General features: G+C 36.4%; 1 protein-coding gene across 12 annotated transcripts in view; it reads right to left on the reverse strand.

Moving 5' to 3' along the window:
• Positions 1 to 327: 327 nt before the first annotated feature.
• Positions 328 to 20,657, reverse strand: part of LOC128248322 (fatty acid amide hydrolase 1-like) — a 50,239-nt gene continuing 29,909 nt past the window's right edge. For 7 of the 12 annotated variants that reach the window (XM_089354827.1, XM_089354830.1, XM_089354831.1 and 4 more), the window contains exons 9-18: positions 20,346 to 20,386; positions 17,720 to 17,844; positions 16,772 to 16,897; positions 14,829 to 14,920; positions 11,479 to 11,566; positions 10,787 to 10,830; positions 9,466 to 9,505; positions 8,643 to 8,751; positions 7,360 to 7,493; positions 5,655 to 5,933 (exon numbers count right to left, since the gene is read on the reverse strand). In XM_089354827.1, the coding sequence (XP_089210953.1) occupies positions 5,805 to 5,933; positions 7,360 to 7,493; positions 8,643 to 8,751; positions 9,466 to 9,505; positions 10,787 to 10,830; positions 11,479 to 11,566; positions 14,829 to 14,920; positions 16,772 to 16,897; positions 17,720 to 17,844; positions 20,346 to 20,386 (928 nt within the window). In that variant the 3' untranslated portion in view covers positions 5,655 to 5,804. Of the gene's footprint in view, positions 2,265 to 5,654; positions 5,934 to 7,359; positions 7,494 to 8,642; positions 8,752 to 9,465; positions 9,506 to 10,786; positions 10,831 to 11,478; positions 11,567 to 14,828; positions 14,921 to 16,771; positions 16,898 to 17,719; positions 17,845 to 20,345; positions 20,387 to 20,657 lie in introns of those variants that run through there. The other 5 variants (XM_089354834.1, XM_089354835.1, XM_089354833.1 and 2 more) reach the window with 1 other exon arrangement.

Genomic DNA, 20,657 nt, shown 5'->3' on the forward strand with positions numbered 1-20,657 from the left:
AGAATGTGACAAGTTGGAAATTACTAATTTTGCTTAGTTATTACTGAAGGACTTTGAAATACAGGTACTACTCATTTTTTCCAGCTGAGTGGAATGGAGCAACATGAAATAAAGTGTCTTGCTCAAGGACATAACACACCACTGGAAATCGAACTCACAACCATACAATCATGAGCCAAGTATCCAAAACTCTAAGCCACACACTTTCACTGTAACTTTAAACAGTACATAAACACCATATTAACTGGACAAATTGCAATTTCACAAACTTTACAAAAATTTGAAGATTTAACCAATTGAAACAATGAGAAGTAAATAAGACAATACTGACATATATAAATTTATTGAGATCTTAAAACAAGAACAAAGAAAAATTCAAATCCACCAATTGGTTTCGTCACAAAATTGTGCACTTAATTAATTTCATTATAAAATTTTACAGACACAATATAGAAATCATTTAAAAGGTAATATTCGTTTCATATTCTGGCACAAGATCAACAAATTTGGGGGAGGAGATAAGTCGATTATATTGATCTCAGTGCTTTGAGTTTTGTGTGGTGACAGTATCACATATTTGTGATACAGTCACAGACTTTTACAATATTGCTAGTTAAGTGATACAGCTGACTTCATTCTTGTGATGGAGACCTTTTTTAAGAATCACACACTATTCTATGCAAAAGCTACTTTCATATTTCAAATTTCGTTTTTTTACTTTATAATATTTGGCATTAGGAAGGGCATCCAGCTGTAGAAACCTTGTCAGATCAGATTGGGGGCCTGGCACAGCCTTCTGGCTTGCAGTCCTCAGTCAAACTGTCCAACCCATTCCAGCATAGAAAGCAGGCGTTAAACAATGATGACGACGACAATGATGATGATGATGATAAAACTGCTAACATTACACTAACTCTGCTTACAGTAGCATTTTATTTTCAGACAACATTTGATGTATTGATATCCAGAATGAACTGTAATGAATATCAATAAGCTAAATACTAAAATGGAGGCGCGTGGCGTAGTGGTTAGGGTGTCAGCACCATGATCGTAATATTGTGGTTTCGATTCCTGGTCCGGGCGACGCGTTGTGTTCTTGAGCAAAACACTTCATTTCACATTGCTCCAGTCCACTCAGCTGGCAAAAATGAGTAATCCTGCAACAGACCGGCGTCCCATCCAGCTGGGGTGCACGTACGCCATTGGAACTGGGAAACCGGGCCCATGAGCCTGGCTAGGCTTTAAAAGGGCGCATTTATTATTTTTTAAATACTAAAATAAATTCTTACTCATATTTATTAATATAATTATTATATTTTAACATAACCTCAACATCTTTCTCTGAGTTTCCACGGCACCACCAGATGCACTTGTTTCTTACTGAAGTGCATACAACATTGTCTTTTGTGGTTTTAGAATTGTGACTTACTGGCATCATTATTATCTAATGTCCAATTTCTATCCTGGCATGAATGGAACTGTTTAAGGGGAACCAGAGACCTGTGTTGAGCGCCAGTGTCACATTTAGCATGATTTCTACTTAATGGGTTTGTTAGGTTCCTTCAGATGTTACTTTAATTGTTCATCTGTTTGTTGTGCAGAATATATGCCTTGGGAGTTGCGTTATGTGAGTTATATTGAGCTTTGGGTGTTGTGTGGCAATTGTGCAAAATATGAGACTGTGTAGTTCATGTTATATTACTGGAAGGCACATGTGTAGAATACAAGATGCAAGGGTGTAGGCAATGGCATGTGGGGTGGGCTATAATACTGATATTATAATAATCAGTATCGTATAACCACAGATTGTTACTTTGGTTTTGTTTGCAATATATTATGGGCAAAAGATATTTCAATTTACCCACAAGCTTCATGGCAATAAATCTAAGTTCATATGTAGAGAAATAGTAGATTTAAAGTTCTACATTGCAAATATCAACAAGGCGTTATAAGGCACATATGTCAACCATTTTAAACAAGCAATTGGAAGTCAATGTTATAATTTTTTTTTTATAAAAGAGCAAAGCCCCACAGCAGAATAAATATTTCACAACACTAATTCAATTTCCCTCAAAAGTTGAGATCTCATAATATCTGTTATCACAGATATATAAGGTTTGATGGACTATTGTGGCTACACACTAGTTGCTTTTCTTCTTTAGTTCACTATCCAGTTCTTTCATGATGCGTAAGACAAGCTCATCTTCAAATGCTGGAGCAGCAACCTGGATATTGACTGGGAGTCCAACACTGCCTGGAATTGACTGCAAAGAAACAAGACATATATATTTAGAATTGTCAGAGTAGATGTCATGGAAGAATCGTTGTCTGCAAAGCTTAAGATGACTCAGACTACAAAGTCATGAATTTTAAACTTCACTACATTCTTTGTCGTGATATGTTGTTCTTCTTACTTCCTTATAGAAAGTAAATAATCATTATTTAATGTGATTGTGCTAATACATTAGGCAAATTAAGATTATATTATTTCCCAAATTATTAACCCACTTCTTTAGAACATACATCGATTTCAAATTTTGGCACAAGGCCAGCAACTTTGTGGGAGAGGAAAGTTGATTACATCAACCCCAGTGCCCAACTGGAGCTTATTTCATTAATCCGGAAAGGATGAAAAGCAAAGTCAACCTCAATGAAATTTGAACTCAGGACATACAGACAGACAAAATGCCACTAAGTATTTTTCCCAACATGCTAACAATTCTACCAGCTCACCATCTTCTTTAGAACATATATTGGCAATATTAATAACTGTGCTGTATTTTGATCTGTTCATCATTGAGTGATCACACAAACCAAAATGCCATGTAAAATATAAATATGGTAGATATCTATAAAAAATAGCTTTGTTGCTTAACATATGACTAATATGATATCAGATATTGTTGTGTGATTAAAAAATTGGTTTCCCATCCCTCTGGTTTCAGGTTTGAACCTACTTGCATAATATGGCAACTTGGAAAGTGTCTTCTGCTATAGCCTTGTGTTTTCTGATGTCTTTTAAATGAAACACAATATACAAAACTTTGTGAAAGGCTGCCTAACGCCACTTACCTATCTGTCATTCTCCTCTCATACTCTTATGAAATTATGCCTCCTTTCCTCCTCCCATGATCCATAGTCCATGTTCTCTCTTACTCTCACCTTCTTGTACCTTAAGAATATACTCTGGCACCTTATCCCCACCATCATTATCTGTTTTCCAGTTACTCCTACCCATCATTATATTCTCCCGCTATCATACATTGGCCTTCAACACCAGGCAGAAAGCCAGCTCCCCACCTCTCTTTCAAATACACACCCACTCGGTCAAAGGGGTTTTTCTCTCCCTTTTCTTTTTTTTACTTTGTCCAGCAAGTTTGAGGGAGGAGATAAGTCAATTACATCGACCCTGGTGTTCAACTGGTACTTACATTAAAGGATGATACACAAAGCCAACCTTGGCGGAATTTGAGCTCAGCTAAGCATTTTGCCCGGCCCCCTGACAGTTCTGCCAGCTTGCTGCTCTCATTTAAAAGCTAATATTAATACACTTTCAATTAATTGTTGTCAGGATGTAAAAAGAAGAAATCAAAATTATAAAACAAAGTAAAAATGATATATGTGAATGATATTGACAAAGATAAAGGATTTTATGTTATTTTTGAAATTTTCCTGGATTATGGTGTCACTGTAATCTCTTCAATTACTTCTGTCCAAACTGGGCCCATAAACACCACAACTTCATTGCTCTGTTCATTGACCACTTCAGTTATCTTGTTTTTTGCTTGCTTCAGTCATTTGGCTGCAGTCATACTGGAGCACCGTCTTGAAAAGTTGTCAAGCAAATCTATCTCAGTACTTGTTTTTGAATTTGGCACACGTTCTATCGCCCTCTTTTACTGAATGACTTAATTTGGTATCGATCTAAATTTAAGAAACCTAAGAAAAGATATCCCTCTCTGGCTCTTTCCCTGTTGTGAATTAAACGTTGCAAGCAGATCATTCAAAGTAGCCTACAATATAGACCTTTCTTAAACCTTAAGTTAATACACAATGAAAGTCATAAGCAGTAGTGTCTGAAGCCATGAGCACTCTGAGCAGTTGCACCGAGTCCTCACAGGTCTAGGGACCCAATTCTAATGTATGCATGCTGCAGCTTTCTGTCAATGAATACATAACTATAGGGCCCAGTGCAGCCTATAATCTTGCTAAGACAACCCTGATTATAGGTACTCTGCTGTTGAGCGATGGAAGTGTTAACAATAAACCAATCTTGTTTAAAACATGAATGCATTTAGTTGGTTGAATAAATCTTCTAATTTTTACAGATTAAAAATTACACAGGACTCAGAGAAGTATCAGTTCCCAGCTTTTAGTATAACATTCTTGTTGACTGTTTTGTCAATGTTGAAATAAATGTTAACGTTTAAATTTGTGGTCATGTGACATCCAAAGCATAAACATCCTTGTCTGTGATGGTCTCTTCTAATAGGGATTAGCAGAGGTTGTGATATGAAAACGTATATATAGAAAGAAATGCAGTGAACTTTTGTAGATATTATCCTACAACATGGTGGTTGTAACAGACCTTTTTAGTTTCTCTGAATCTCTCTATTGTTTTTGAGAGTTTTTTTTTAATAAAAGAAGCTGCCCTTTCCATTACTCTCCACTCAGAATCAAATATGTGTCTAACAATATTTTTTAATGAAATAATATATTGCAATTAACTGTTAAGATTTAATGGAAGTAATTTTTTGGCATTATAAGCACAAATTTCTGCCATTAGTAGAATGACCTCCCCTGCTAGTGCTACTTTGCTTACAGTAGCATTTTATTTTCAGACAACATTTCAGATGAAATGATGTAATGATATCCAGAATGAACTGTAATGAATATCAATAAGCTAAATACTAAAATAAATTCTTACTCATATTTATTAATATAATTATTATATTTTATCATATTCTCAACATCTTTCTCTGAGTTTCCACTGCACCACCAGATGCACTTGTGTCTTACTGAAGTGCATACAACATTGTTTTTTGAGGTTTTAGAATTTTGACTTATCGGCATCATCATTATCTAATGTCCAATTTCTATGCTGGCATGTATGGAACGGTTTGAGAGGGAACCAGAGACTTGCAGGGCTGTGGGAAGCTCCTGTGTCACCTTTTGTATAATTTCAACTTACAGGGTTTATTAAGTTCCTTCACATGTTACTTTACCTATTCATCTGTTTGTTGTGTAGAATATGTGCTTTGGGTGTTGTGTGGTGACTGTATCACATATGTGTGTTGTGTGAGTTCTGTTATGTGTTTTAATGTCACGTGTTGATTGTGCAGAATATGTGACTGTGTAGTTCATGTTATATTATTGGAAGGCACATGCATAGAATATGAGATAATGAGATGTAGGCAATGGTGTGTGAGGTGGGCTATAATACTGATATTATAATAATCAGTATTGTATATCCAAAGTTTGTTTCTTTGGTTTTTTTGCAATATGTTATGAGCAAAATATATTTTAATTCACCTACAAGCTGCATGGCAATAAATTTAGGTCCATATGTGAAGAAATAATGATTTTAAAGTTCTACATTGCAAATATTAACAAGGCATTGCAAGGCACATATGTCAACCATTTTAAACAAACAATAGGAAGTCAATGTTTTTATTTTTTTATATAAAAGACCAATGCCCCACAGCAGAATAAATATTTCACAACACCAATTCACTTTTCCTCAAAAGTTGAGATCTTGTGATATTTGTTATCGCAGATTTCTAAGCCTTGACGTACTATCGTGGCTACACGCTAGTTGATTTCATCTTTAGTTCACTATCTATTTCTTTCATGACGCGTAAGGCAAGCTCATCCTTATATATAGGAGCAACAACTTGAACATTGACTGGAAGTCCAACACTGCCTGGAATTGACTGCAAAGAAACAAGACATATATATTTGGAATTGCCAAAGGATGTTATGGAAGAATCGTTGTCTGCAAAGTTTAAGATGACTCAGACTACAAAGTCATGAATTTAAACTTCACTACATTCTTTGTCGTGATATGTTGTTCTTCTTACTTCCTTATAGAAAGTAAATAATCATTATTTAATGTGATTGTGCTAATACATTAGGCAAATTAAGATTATATTATTTCCCCATCTTTAGAACATACATCGATTTCAAATTTTGGCACAAGGCCAGCAACTTTGTGGGAGAGGAAAGTTGATTACATCAACCCCAGTGCCCAACTGGAGCTTATTTCATTAATCCGGAAAGGATGAAAAGCAAAGTCAACCTCAATGAAATTTGAACTCAGGACATACAGACAGACAAAATGCCACTAAGTATTTTTCCCAACATGCTAACAATTCTACCAGCTCACCACTTTCTTTAGAACATATATTGGCAATATTAATAACTGTGCTGTATTTTGATCTGTTCATCATTGAGTGAACAGACAAACCAAAATGCCATGTAAAATATAAATATGGTAAATATCTACAAAAAATAGCTTTGTTGCTTAACATATGACTAATATGATATCAGATATTGTTGTGTGATTAAAAAATTGGTTTCCCATCCCTGTAGTATCCGGTTTGAACCTGATAATATGAACTTGCATAATATGGCAACTTAGCAAGTGTCTTCTGCCATAGCCTTGTGTTTTCTGATGTCTTTTAAATGAAACTCAATATACAAAACTTTGTGAAAGACTGCCTACCCCCACCTACCTATTTGTCATTCTCCTCTCATACTCTTATGAAATTATGCCTCCTTTCCTTCTCCCATAATCCATTGTCCACGAATCTCCACTATAGTAAGACACCTACGCTTCTCCCTCTATCGTTCGTTAGTCTTCAACACCGGACAGAAAGCCATTTCTCCCTTCTCTCAAATACACTCCCACTCGGTCAAGGGGGTTTTTCTCTCCATTTTCTTTCTTTACTTTGTCTAGCAAGTCACTTGGTGACCTTACAAGTTTCTGTGTCATGGAGACAGCACCCAGTACACACTGTAGAATGTAAGTATTGTTTTTAAATAAATTTACAAATGTACATTAAATGGAGAATAGATAAACACACCAAGACTAAAATGTAATGTTTATGAAAATGTTCAAATCCAAATATATTTGCAAACTTACATGTGTGCATGCATACCCATGCATGCATCTGTACTTGTATCAGCAAAGATATACATGTTGGCATATGTCTTTCGCTAATACATGATATACTGCTCACATGATTAAAAATGCAGTGAACCTGTGTCAGGCCTATCAGAGGCTGATGATCATCATTGCTGTTGCTCACAAAATAAATGAAATAAAACAAAAGTAGTAAAAAGAAGGATATAACCTACGCCTTTCAAACAGAACTCAGGCAGTGTCCTGGCATTGTATTTCTCGTTCACATCTTCTTCCGACACCTTGGTAATGGGCATAGACACAACAGGGTAATTCAACAGATTGTAGAGAAGAGGGTAAGAGGGAAATCCTGTCAAGAAAGTAATAGAGATAGAGAAATTATAGTTGTTGCTGTTATTGTTGTTACTGCCGCTGCTGTTGCTGTTGTTGTTGTTGTTGTTGTTGTTTTATCCAGGGGTCAATCCTTACCAAGTAGCTCTCTGACCAAAGACATATCTTTCTTTTGGTTTTATCCCTTCTTTTGTTTGTTTCAGTTATTAGACTGCTGCCATGCTGCAGCACCTCCTTGAAGAGTTTTTAGTTGAATGAACCGATTCCAGTACTTACGGTTTTTTTCCTCTTTTTTGTCTTTTGTTTTTTTAAAGCCTGGAACTTATTCTATCAGGTCCCTTTGCCAAACTGCTAAGTTACAGAGACATAAACACACCAACACCAATTATAAACACAGGTTGAGGACAAATACAGACACATGCACGCACACACACACACACACACACACACATATGTACAACAGGCTTCTTTCAGTTTCTGTCTATCAGATCTACTCACAAAACTTTGGTCAGCCCAAGGCTATAGTAGAAGACACTTTCCCAAGGTGCTACACAATGAGACTGATTCCTGAACCCTGAATCATGTAGTTTGGAAGCAAACTTTTTGCAACACACTCATACACATTTTTTGTTTTGTTTCCTCCACAATCACATGGTTCCAGGTTCAGTCCCACTGCATGACACCTTGGGTAAGTATCTTCTACTATAGCTCCAGGTCAACCAAAGCCATGTCAGTAGATTTGGTACATGGAAAGTGAAAGAAGCCCATCATTTGTCTGTATGTGTATGTGTGTCAGTATATGTACATATGTGTGTGTGTATGCATATGTGCGTGTGACTGTGTGTGCATACACATGTGAGTGTGCATGCACACACACACACTAGTGTGTGTGTGTATCTCTGTGAATGTGTTTGTATTTATCCCCCATCACTGCTTGACAACTAAGTGGTTTGGCAAAAGAGACTGATAGAATAAGGCACCACGCTTTGTAAAATAAGTACTGGAGACCAATTTGTATTAGTAAAACCCCCCAAGGTGGTGCCCAGCAAGGCCCCAGTCCAATGATTGAAACAAGTAAAAGATAAAAGATTACATTCTTAGTTCACAAGAAATTTTTTTTTTTTTTGAAATGTTCAATTCAGATTGATTTAAAATAATATGGACTTACTTCCGAAGTTTGGACAGCTTATCAAAAATGATGGTGAAGCCATGACAGGGCAGATGAGAGCATCCAGTTTATCATTTTGCATAGCGTTAGCAAATTCCTCATTATATTTCTGAAACATAAGAGAAGAGCCAACAATAACTAGTGATTCTAACCTGCATGTTTTTGAGTTTAATCTGGCAATATCTGGCCAAAATATCCTTACTGCAAACCATACTACACAAACGAAATTACATAGAACTACTTTAAATGTACATGTTGAGCCCTCACAAACAAGAATACTAAAAATGAACTCAACTGCTCACAAAAAAAGTTAAAAAACTGGAAAAATAATCCAGAATTCTTGTCCGGTGCCAGATCAATCCCAAAATCAAATCTCAGTTTGCGCCAGTCATGAGGCCAAACATCCCTGAAAGTTTCATTTGAATCCATCCACCAGTTCTTGAGACATCTTGTCTACAGGCAAACAAACAAACACAACTGAAAACAATATCTCCACCTTTGCTAAGGCAGAGGTAATAAAGGAATTTCAACTTACCCTATTTTAACGAGTAAGAACCCTTTTTTGTCAAAAATTAGGTTTAAAAAATATGGGAGTTTCTTATACATGGATAGTATCATAATCCCTTACAAAACCTTTTTTCCAAATTTTAAGCCAAAAAAATTGGGGGATTTCTTATACATGAGGGTTCCTTATACACATTAAAATATGGTAACTTTTTTACAATAATATTTTTGTGGACAAAATGAGTCTTTCAACTATGACATAGAAAAGTTAACTAGAACTATTTCAGCTACAAAAGAAGAATATGTTAAAGTGACTCACTTCTTTCTCATTGACCAAGTTATATATGTCACGATAATTCCTGGAATTAAAAACAGGGAGAAAATATTCAAATATTTTATTACTACCAAGCTTAAATTTGTCAAAGAAAACAATTCTATACAGTAAGCTCTCTCACATCCAACACCACTGGGACCAGAGTATTGCTGAATAACTGAATTTTCAGGATATCTGATCATCACTTTTTACATTGCCATAGTACCTTAAAAAATTCTATATTCACATCATAATATATCTAATTAACAAGTAACAGGTCAAATCATGATGAAAATTTTTGACAGGTGCAGGTGTAGCTGTGTGGTAAGAAGCTTGCTTCCCAACCACATAGTTCCGGGTTCAGTCTTATTGAGTGGTGCTTTGGACAAGTGTCTTCTACTAGAGCCTGAGGCTGACCAAAGCCTTGTGAGTGTATTTAGCAGACAGAAACCGAAAGAAGCCCATCATATATATATATATATATATATATATATATATATATATATATATATATATATAGTTATGTGTGTGTCTTTGTGTCTGTGTTTGCCCTACCATCATTGTTTGACAACTGATGTTGTATTTACATCCTCGCAACTTAACAGTTCACCAAAAGAGACCAATAGAATAAGTACCAGGCTTACAAAGAATAAGTCCTGAGGCCAATTTCTGCAACTAAAAACACTTTAAGGTGGTGCTCCAGCACGGCCGCAGTCAAATGACTGAAACAAGTAACAGAATAACATTGTTGTTATCAGTAATATCCTAAACATAGCAGAGAAATAGTAAAGAAAAGGTTTTATTAATCCTTTAGCATTGAGATTTCTCTGTCAAATAAATGTAATGCTTATTTATTCACATCAATTTGAAATAGTCAAGCATTATCTTGTAGTTCTAAGATTTCAATGATGTGATTGTTTATTTGTAAAATAATATTGTAAGGGATGTGTGAGAGGTTGGATCTGCCCAGTTTGAAAATAAGACAGGGAGATTATTTTGGCTGGATATGGCCAGTTTAAATACTAGAATGTTAACCTAATAAAATACAGATGCAAATGCAGTAAAATACAATACTGTAACAGTAGAAATTTTCTTTTTAAGACAATTAATTAATCAAAACAAATTAGCACAAATTGTTTTCCTTTTTTTTCTTTTTTTTGCTGAGTGCCAGTTGCTTGAGAGCTCCAATTATTTGAGTAACAGATAGGAGGGAGTGTACTGTATAAAAATTAGTGAATAAAGCAAAATACAGACCATGAAATAGACAGATAGAAAATTTAAAAAAGCAAGTGGGGAGAGAAAAAAAACAAAACTAGTTCACACTCACCGCAATCCATCCATTGTACGAATGATCCGAGACGATACTTTGTCCTACAAAATAGTGGAAATAATTTGAAGAAATATAGAAAAAAACTAAAAGTAATAATGAGAAGAGAAATGAGTTTTTCAATGAACAATTTGTTTCAATTTCATATAATTTATATTCTTTTATTCTTTTACTTGTCTCAGTCATTTGACTGCAGCCATGCTGGAGCACCATCTTAAAGGGTTTTTGGTTGAAACAGTCAACCCCCAAGACTTAATCTTTGTAAGCCTAGTACTTATTCTATTGGTCTCTTTTGCCAAACTGCTAAGTTACAGAGACATAAACACACCAGTTGTTGGGCACTGATGGCAGGGTCAAACCCACTAGCATGGAAAATGCATGTTAAATGCTGGTGGTGGTGGTGGTGGTGGGTGAGGATGGTAATGAAGATGATGATGATGACAACGATGATGATGATGATGATGACAATGATGATGATGATGACAATGATGATGATGATGACAATGATGATGATGATGACAATGATGATGATGATGACAATGATGATGATGCACATAGTGCAGAATTGAACTCAAAATGTAACAGCAAATGAAATACCATTAGTATTTCTCCCGGCGTGCTAACAATTCTGCCAGCTCACCACCTTCTATTAAGATATTAGTATTAAGATATTATATTAAGATATTACTTACAAAAGGGTAAGCAAACCATGCGATAATTCTGTTAAAACCTTCAAAGGTTCTTGCAAAGAACATCTCTTTACATGGTTTCTCATGTTTTCTGAAGAAAAAAAAGCAAGAAAGAGAGATATATATATATAACATTATATAGTACAATTTTAAAATACAACTTACAAACTGGTTAGCTTTCTCTTTCTTTTTATCAAACAGAAACTGAAAGAATGTTTTAAACAGGGATGCAGGTAAGGCCACAGCACTGAGAAGCTAGCTTCCTTACAGCAAATGCCATTTACCAAAACATCAAGGTGACCAATGATTTCTGAGTGAAGTTTGGTAGTCAGAAACTGTGCAGAAGTCATGTGCACATGTATGTACACACATACACACACAATCATCATCATCATCATCATCATAAAAAGCATTGGTGCTGGTACCACATATAAAACACTAGTGCTGGTATCATGTAAAAAGCACCAAGTACATTCTGTAAAGCAGTTGGCATTAGGAATGATGATGAGGATGTTGATGATGATGATATATATATATATATATATATATATAAAATGATTGGTGGTTTTGGGTGATTACAATCCTTGTGACTATATACACACACACAATTATGTGCTTTTCCTACAGCATTAGAGCATTTTAGCTCTTATTTCTAGCAATGTAGGTGCTCTGACACCCTTGATCGCATTTAGTGACAATTATATTTTTCCTTTATAGTAACACATTGCACATGGCTGTTTATATTAACATATACATATATATGTATATGTATACATTTACATAATGTCTATGCATATACACACACACATACACGCATGCACACACATACGCATGCACACACACATGCACGCACACACACACAAAAGGCGGCGAGCTGGCAGAAACGTTAGCACGCCGGGCGAAATGCTTAGCAGTATTTCGTCTGCCGCTACGTTCTGAGTTCAAATTCCGCCGAGGTCGACTTTGCCTTTCATCCTTTCTGGGTCGATTAAATAAGTACCAGTTACGCACTGGGGTCGATATAATCGACTTAATCCGTTTGTCTATCTTTGTTTGTCCCCTCTGTGTGTAGCCCCTTGTGGGTAGTAAAGAAATAACACACACATGTGCACGCGCCCACACACACACAAATACACCCATGTAAGTGAAAAGACATGAATAAAACTGAAAAGCAAAAAGAGAAATTTCCCTATTTAGTCATCCTGACTACCAGATTCATCATGATCTTGGCTTATAAGATTCATTATGATCTTGGCTTAAACTGGTGATTGTAAGCAATTACTATGGTTAAAGACAGAACAGTTTATGAAGTCTTATGGGTTGACACATAAAGCAAAGTTTCTTGGGACAACAGCAAAAGAGATGATAAAAAATAAGAGTTTTTTGGCCCGATATAAAAGCAATAATATCTTTTAACGAAGGATGAAACAAAGATGAAGTTTGTATTGGGGAAAAGCAGAAGTGAAGATTTGGAGCAAAGTAACACTGGAGATAAAGTGAGACATGAAGTTAGTGAGGAGTTAGAGAGAAGAAAGGCTGGCAGAGAAAAAACCAGGAGCAACAGTAAAGTGCTAATGTAGGAGTGAGGGAGAGGGAGGAAGTGAGCATGTGTGAGATAGAAAGAGAGAAAACATAATAGAGAGGAAAATAAGAGTTTAAATCACCAAAGATGGGAAAATCTGTTAAGGTAAACAAAAAGTTGACTATCTGCTTGGATTATAAATAATTGTAAAAGAAAAGATATGGAAAATAATGAAAAGACAAACAAAACAAAAAAAAACAAGGAAGTACCCCTCATTAACTGCAGATACCAGATTCATGATGGTTTCAACCCTAAACCTGGAACTGCTTGTCTGGCAAATATAAGTGACTGTAAACAATCCACAGAGAGAAAGAGAACATTTAACGATGTCTTATAATTAAACACTCAAAGGATATTCTTTCTCAACAAGCTGAAAAGTAACTATAAACTGTACTTAATGAAATCACATACGGATTAATTCAATACTACTGGAGTTCTCTTAAGAAGTTATGTTTTATGTAAGAAATTAAATTGTTAGCCATTTCTAAAAACCAAGCCAAATCAAACTGGAACCTGGTGCAGCTCTGCAGCTTTCCAGCATGGTGAAGGGGCGTTAACGGATGATGATGGCAATGATGATGATTCTCCCATACTTTTACCCATCTTTTTCCTCTCATCTCCGAGCATAAAGTTTCCCCCATCTGGCGTCATAGTTTTGTAAACTGTAAAATGGCGTCACTGGTGCTGGTGCTGGTGGCACAAAAAAAAAAAACACATCTGCTACATGTTGTAAAGTGGTTGGCAGTGGGAAAGTCATTCTGTTGTAGAAACCATGCCAAAGCATACATTGGAGCATGATGCAGTACTTGGGCCCCATTAGATACTGTCAAACTATCCAAACCATGCTACCATGAAACATGAATGTTAAATGATGATGATGATGATGATGAAGATGATGATGATGGCAATGACAGCGGTGGTGGAATGTCCGCAACAGCAACAGTGGCAGTGACAGCAATGGTGGCAACAACAACAACAACGATAATGATTCAATATATGTGTAGCAGTCTGATGATGGTGCATGGCTCAGTGGTTAGAGCATCAGGCTCATAATCATGAGGTAGTGAGTTCAATTCCTAGACTGGGCTGTGTGTTGTGTTCTTGAGCAAGACACTTTATTTCACATTGTACCTCTTTACTCAGCTGTAGAAATGAGTTGCGACATCACTGGTGCCAAGCTGTATCAGCCCTTTTGCCTTTCCCTTGGACAACATCAGTGGCATGGAGAGAGAGGACTGGTATGCATGGGTAACAGCTGGTCTTCCACAAAACAACCTTACCCAGATTTGTGCCCTGGAAGGGAGCTTTCTTGGTGCAAGCCCATGGTCATTCATGACCGAAGGGGTCTTTACCTTTTTAAGCAATCTGATGTCTAATGCACTGTACTGCATCTTTCTCTATTCTTTACTGAAGATCAAAACCTTGAACCATTGAACTTTTCACTCCTTGTGGTAATCAGACTTATTGGATTACACTTCAAACTCTTTAATTACATTAATTATACTAACTCTTTGATTATATTAATTATTACTGACACTAACCCTCACTAGTTTCCTTATACTCTGTATTTTACTTTATACCAATCATGGGCAAACTGAGTCATTCAGAAAGTTCCATGGGCCACATTCAGTCCACAAGACTTTCTTTCTGAATGGCATGTCAATGAAAATTTACTTTGGATTTTTTAGTAGTGCAGCTTAATGATGAGCCAAGTCTTACGCAACTCATTTCTTGAAAAAGATTGCCCATGCCTGCTCTAAACAATACTTACATTATTCTTCTCAGGACGTGGCCATCAGACCACAATATATGCATTGCTATACAGAGAGCATCCAAGATTCTAGGAGGAGTAAATTCAACGACCTGTAAATCAAATGAAACAGCAACATTTATCAGTGATGGATGCTTCATTGCAAGAACAAATAGGAGAGGACTCAATTGTCTCTAAGATGTTTGAAAATTGAAGGGAAACGTGGAAGATGGTGAATATGGAAGATTCTTAGTGAAAAAGGGATGGGAAATCAGAAATGTTCAGAAATTGAGCATCGTCCAAATGTGTTGCATGCAACCAATAGAGCCCATGTGGAAGTGTTCTGATATTACTAATAAAACTTTATTTCTTTGCCTATGTTTTCCAATTAACCCTGCTAAGGTATCCTTATTTTTCATTTCTTTTTGATTTTCACAAATTGTAACGGTAATTTATGGACATGCTGTATTATATTTCTACAGGAAGAAGAAAAACCAAAGTCAACTCTATACCAATGATCCAGAACATTAGGGAATGAAATTAAATACTGTATGGCCTTCAGCTGTACTTTATCATTTATGCAACTTTAACAACTTCTTTATGGTACTAATAATAATTGTTTCTAATTTTGGAACAAGGCCTGAAATTTATGGTGGGAGGCAGGCAGTTGATTACATTGACTCCAATGCTCAACTGGTGCTTATTTTATTAACCCTGAAAGGTAAAGTTGAACTTCAAACATAGACTGTAAAAAAAATTTGGATGAAATGCTGAGAAGCATTGTGTCCAGCATGCTAAACAATTCTTATTTCTTTATTGCCCACAAGGGGCTAAGCATAAAGGGGACAAACAAGGACAAAGGGATTAAGTCAATTACATCGACCCCAGTGCATAACTGGTACTTAATTTATCGACCCCGAAAGGATGAAAGGCAAAGTCGACCTTGGTGGAATTCGAACTCAGAATGTAACGGCAGACAAAAAACCGCTAAGCATTTCGCCCAGTGTGCTAACGTTTCTGCCAGCTCACCGCCTTAAACGATTCTGCTAGCTAAATGATTCTGCTAAACGATACTGCTAGCTCACTGCACCACCACTACCACCACCACCACCGCTACTACTAATAATAATAATAATCCTTCCTATGACAGGCACAAGGCCTGAAATTTTGGGGAAGGGGTCTAGTTGATTACATTGATCCTAGTGCTTGACTAGTACTTATTTTATCAACCCCAAAAGGATGAAAGGCTATGTCAACCCCAGCAGAATTTGAACTTAGAACATGAAGACAGCTGAAATACTTCTAAGCATTTCACTAGGTGTGCTAATGACTCTGTCAGCTTGCTATCTTAATTATAATAAATAATAATAGTAATAATAATTATAATGATGATGATAAATCCAACAAGCCAGGCATTGTTACCAAGGACAGAAGAACAGGATATGTATATTTATTGATATTGCAATACCTTTCAAGAGACACCTTCATGAAAATCACAGAGAAGCTGATTATGTACAAAGACCAGGAAATCAAAATCAACAAGATGAAGAAGATGAAAACTGAAATAATGCCAGCGGTCACTGGAACACTAAAACTAGAAATTCATCAACGGCATCCGAGGTAACATAAATATTTATGTAGTCCAGAGGATTGTGCTACTTGGAATGGTTCACATACTATGGAGAGTGTGGTCAGTCAAATGACATCTTCCCTATAGTACCTCAGGCCCATCGTTTGGACCTAGCTCGATAGGATACGGTAAATAGAAAGAATAAACAATAGTTGTTTCTAATATAGGCACAAGGCATGAAATCTTGAGGGGAGAAGTTGCCAAGCTAATTAGATGGCAGGCTAAGTAGGATTTGAACTCAGAACTTGAAGACCTGAAAGAAACAACACAAGGCATTTTGTCTCATGCTCTGGTAATTCTGCAAGAGCAGCAACAGCAACAACAACATTCTTACCGTATGCCCTTTAGCTTCCAAAGCTTTCTTTGCCATAAGAACTGCTCTGCGGCAGGCAGGGGTAGCATTAACTACATTATCAGTCACATAATATCCAATCCGCAGTTTTCTTTTATCTTCAAACAGCTGGAAAGTATCAAGAAAAATTTATTCATTATTAGTATAAGAAATCATTGCAGAAAAATACAAAAAAAAAGCAATGTTTTTATTATTGTCTTGAACTGGCAAGATATGTTTGCAAACCTGTCTTATAAATTTATTTAGGTAAATTACTTTTAGTTTTTGTTTCTTATCAGTTTTTTTGTCTGAAATTTGTATGACATATTCTGATATTTCTTTTAGAATTCATCCGAAGAGTGGTGAATGTTAATTAGGTATAATTTTCATCGTTTAATAACCAAAACAAAAGGAAACAATTCAACATAAAACAAGAGCACTCAGAAAGGGCAAACCTCCACCAAGGCAACATAAATGTCCTCTCAACGATTAGCTGGAAATGATTTTTAAAATGAGAATATCTGAAATAAACTTGACTGCTCTCACAAATGAGAACACTAAGAATCAACTCAATCACTTCCAAAAATTAAGTGAAAAAAACGGAAAAATAATCCAGAATCTTTGTCCAGTACAGGATCGAGCCCAAAATCTAACGAGTTCATGCCGGTCATGAGGCGAAACATCCCTGAAAGTTTCATCTAAATCCATCCAGCGGTTCTTGAGATATCTTGTCCACAGATAATGAAAAAGACACCAATGATAGTGATTGTGGTCATGACGGTACAGAGGGTGGAAGAAATGAAAGAGATAAATGGCAGTCGTAAAGATGGTATTGGTGATGAAATCATGATGTTATGGTGGTAATAGATGAAGTAAACATTGTATTGCTGATCAAACAGTGCAGCAGTAATTTTGGAAAGTGTATCAAAATTAATCAAAACAATTCCTTACATGATTTTGGAATGCCACAGGAATTATTTTGTGATCCATTTCAAAAACTTCAGGGGAAAACAGTGCTTTTGCTGTAATAATTAGACCATCAGCAGTCTGGGCCATTGGACCAATGGAATTCTCAACTGTAATTGAAGAAATAATTAATAATTAACAACAAATTTGTTATGTAAATAGGCATAAGTGTCTGGTTAAGATGTTCACTCTATAACACCATGATGGGAACTGTTACAACTTATCCTTAGTTATGGCAACATGGAAAGGAGATGTATGCACATTCATACACACATGTATACATACACATGCACACATACTCTTTTACTTGTTTCAGTCATTTGACTGCGGCCATGCTGGAGCACCGCCTTTAGTCGAGCAAATCGACCCCAGGACTTATTCTTTGTAAGCCTAGTACTTATTCTATCGGTCTCTTTTGCCGAACTGCTAAGTTACGGGGACATAAACACCCCACCATCGGTTGTCAAGCGATGCTGGGGGAACAAACACAGACACACACACACACACACACACACACATATATATATATATATATATATATATATATATATATATATATATATATATATATATACATATATACGACGGGCTTCTTTCAGTTTCCGTCTACCAAATCCACTCACAAGGCTTTGATTGGTCTGAGGCTATAGTAGAAGACACTTGCCTAAAGTGCCATGCAGTGGGACTAAACGGAACCATGTGGTTGGGAAGCAAGCTTCTTACTACACTGCCATGCCTGCACCTATATGTGTGTGTGTGTGTGTGTGTGTGTGTATGGGGGGGGTTATATATATATATATATATATATATATATATATATATATATATCCACATATATATACATATGTATATATCAAATTTGTGATTTTCTGGTGGCATGGATGATACGGGAATGTTTCTGTCAGGCACCATATGATGTAGTTTCTCTGCAGAAATGTGGTGGCACCAATATGTAAATGACAAAGGCAATGGAAGAAGGGGGGTGCTGAGAGGGGGTAAAGAAATGGGAGAACAAGAAGGGGGAGAAAAAGGGAGAGGTGGAAGAGGGAATAAACAAACAAACAAGGAAAGAATGAAAGAAAGTGAAAATAAAAAAAATAGAAGGAAGGAAGGAAGGAAGGAAAAGAAATAGAGAAAACAAGGGACACAGAGAGAAAGAAAGACAGACGAGCCAGAAGTGAAAAGAAGATATGAAGATTTAACGAGCGAGGCAAATAAGTACAAGTAAAAACAATGGTGGATACAAGAGAGTAGAGTACCTTATATACACCGGCATCATCCTGTTGATGTTGTTGAAGGCTCTATAATAGAGAATATACTGTCACAAACTTCTGACAAAGGACACCCATGGTAAAACATTCCAGCCAAAACCATTATGTACCTGTAATGTTATTATCAGTCCAAATATGCTTGTGGCACGTTTGAATTGGGGTACAATCTACTCACTGTGTTTTGTCAGAGAAAATATATCCTGTTTGTTGGCAAATGGTGTGTATACAACTAGATTAAATGTGCCTCAAGAATATTCGGGCTGATAATCATCATCATCATTATCGTTTAACGTCCGCTTTCCATGCTAGCATGGGTTGGACGATTTGACTGAGGACTGGTGAACTAGATGGCTGCACCAGGCTCCAATCTGATCTGGCAGAGTTTCTACAGCTGGATACCCTTCCTAACGCCAACCACTCTGAGAGTGTAGTGGGTGCTTTTACGTGCCACCTGCACAAAGGCCAGTCAGGCGGTACTGGCAACAACCATGCTCAAAATGGTGTATTTTACGTGCCACCTGCACAGTCCAGCAGCACTGGTAATGATCTCACTCAAACAACTTTTCACGTGCCAGGAAGGCGACGCTGGTTACGATCACACTCAAACATTGCTCTTAGCGCTCTACTGGTACAGGTGCCATCATGATTTCGCTTTCGCTTGCCCCAACAAGTCTTCGCAAGCCGAGTTTAGTGTCCAATGGAGGAGACATTGGCATGGGGGCCAGTCGTCAAATTTAGTTCAATTTCAATACAATTTTACTTATCACTGCTTAGCACTCTCCCACTGTAATTTACTTAGGGTGAGGCGCCAAATAGCGCTGCCAGTCACCGTATGGTAACTGGAAAAGCATAAGAGAGTCAATCTCTTCAATCAGCTCATAGCGCCACCTGCTTGGTGTCTGTGACCAAAGAGGAAATAACTACTCCAAAATTCTAGCATCTCACAGGTAGGTAGCACTGTGAGCTGATCTAGGTCTATACACACCATTTGTCAACAAACAGGATATATTTTCCATGACAAACGCAGTGAATAGCTTGTTCTCCAGTTCAAATGTCCCACAAGCATATTTGGACTGATAATAACATTACAATTTTACTTATCACTGCTTACCACTCCCCCTCTATAACATCTTGTACTTATTTTCCAGACAGTAAATCTAGGATTAATTTATCTAATGTCCTTTGCCATTTTTTTTTAGAGGTAGGGTCGGTGAGGGAAATTTACCTGCTATTTCTAGCAGGTTAAGTGATTGCATAGTGGTTACCTCATTGGTTCATGTCACCAAAGCTTTTGTGCATAAATGGAGACAAGAAGGGAAAAATAGTGATATAATTCTTACTGAGAATTTGATCCTTGAATGCATTACATGTGCTTCCTGTCCTGTAATTGGAATTTGAAAATGAACTAATTCACAGATGTATGAATTAATTAGCAATATTATATTGACACTTAGCAATTAATAAAAGTAAATATAATTAAAAATAAAATCAAAACTTTTGAACTAATTACATTTAATAATTTATTAAAAAAAAAAGATCAACTTCAACAGGCATAAACACAAAGCTGTACGTTTAACCCTTTAGAATTTAAACTGGCCATATCTGGCTCAAATATTCTGCCTGTTTTACGTTCAAACCAGCCAGATCTGACC

The sequence above is a fragment of the Octopus bimaculoides genome, chromosome 7 (assembly GCF_046866305.1).
Source record: "Octopus bimaculoides isolate indiv1 chromosome 7, ASM4686630v1, whole genome shotgun sequence".
In the NCBI taxonomy this organism is placed as follows: domain Eukaryota; kingdom Metazoa; phylum Mollusca; class Cephalopoda; order Octopoda; family Octopodidae; genus Octopus; species Octopus bimaculoides.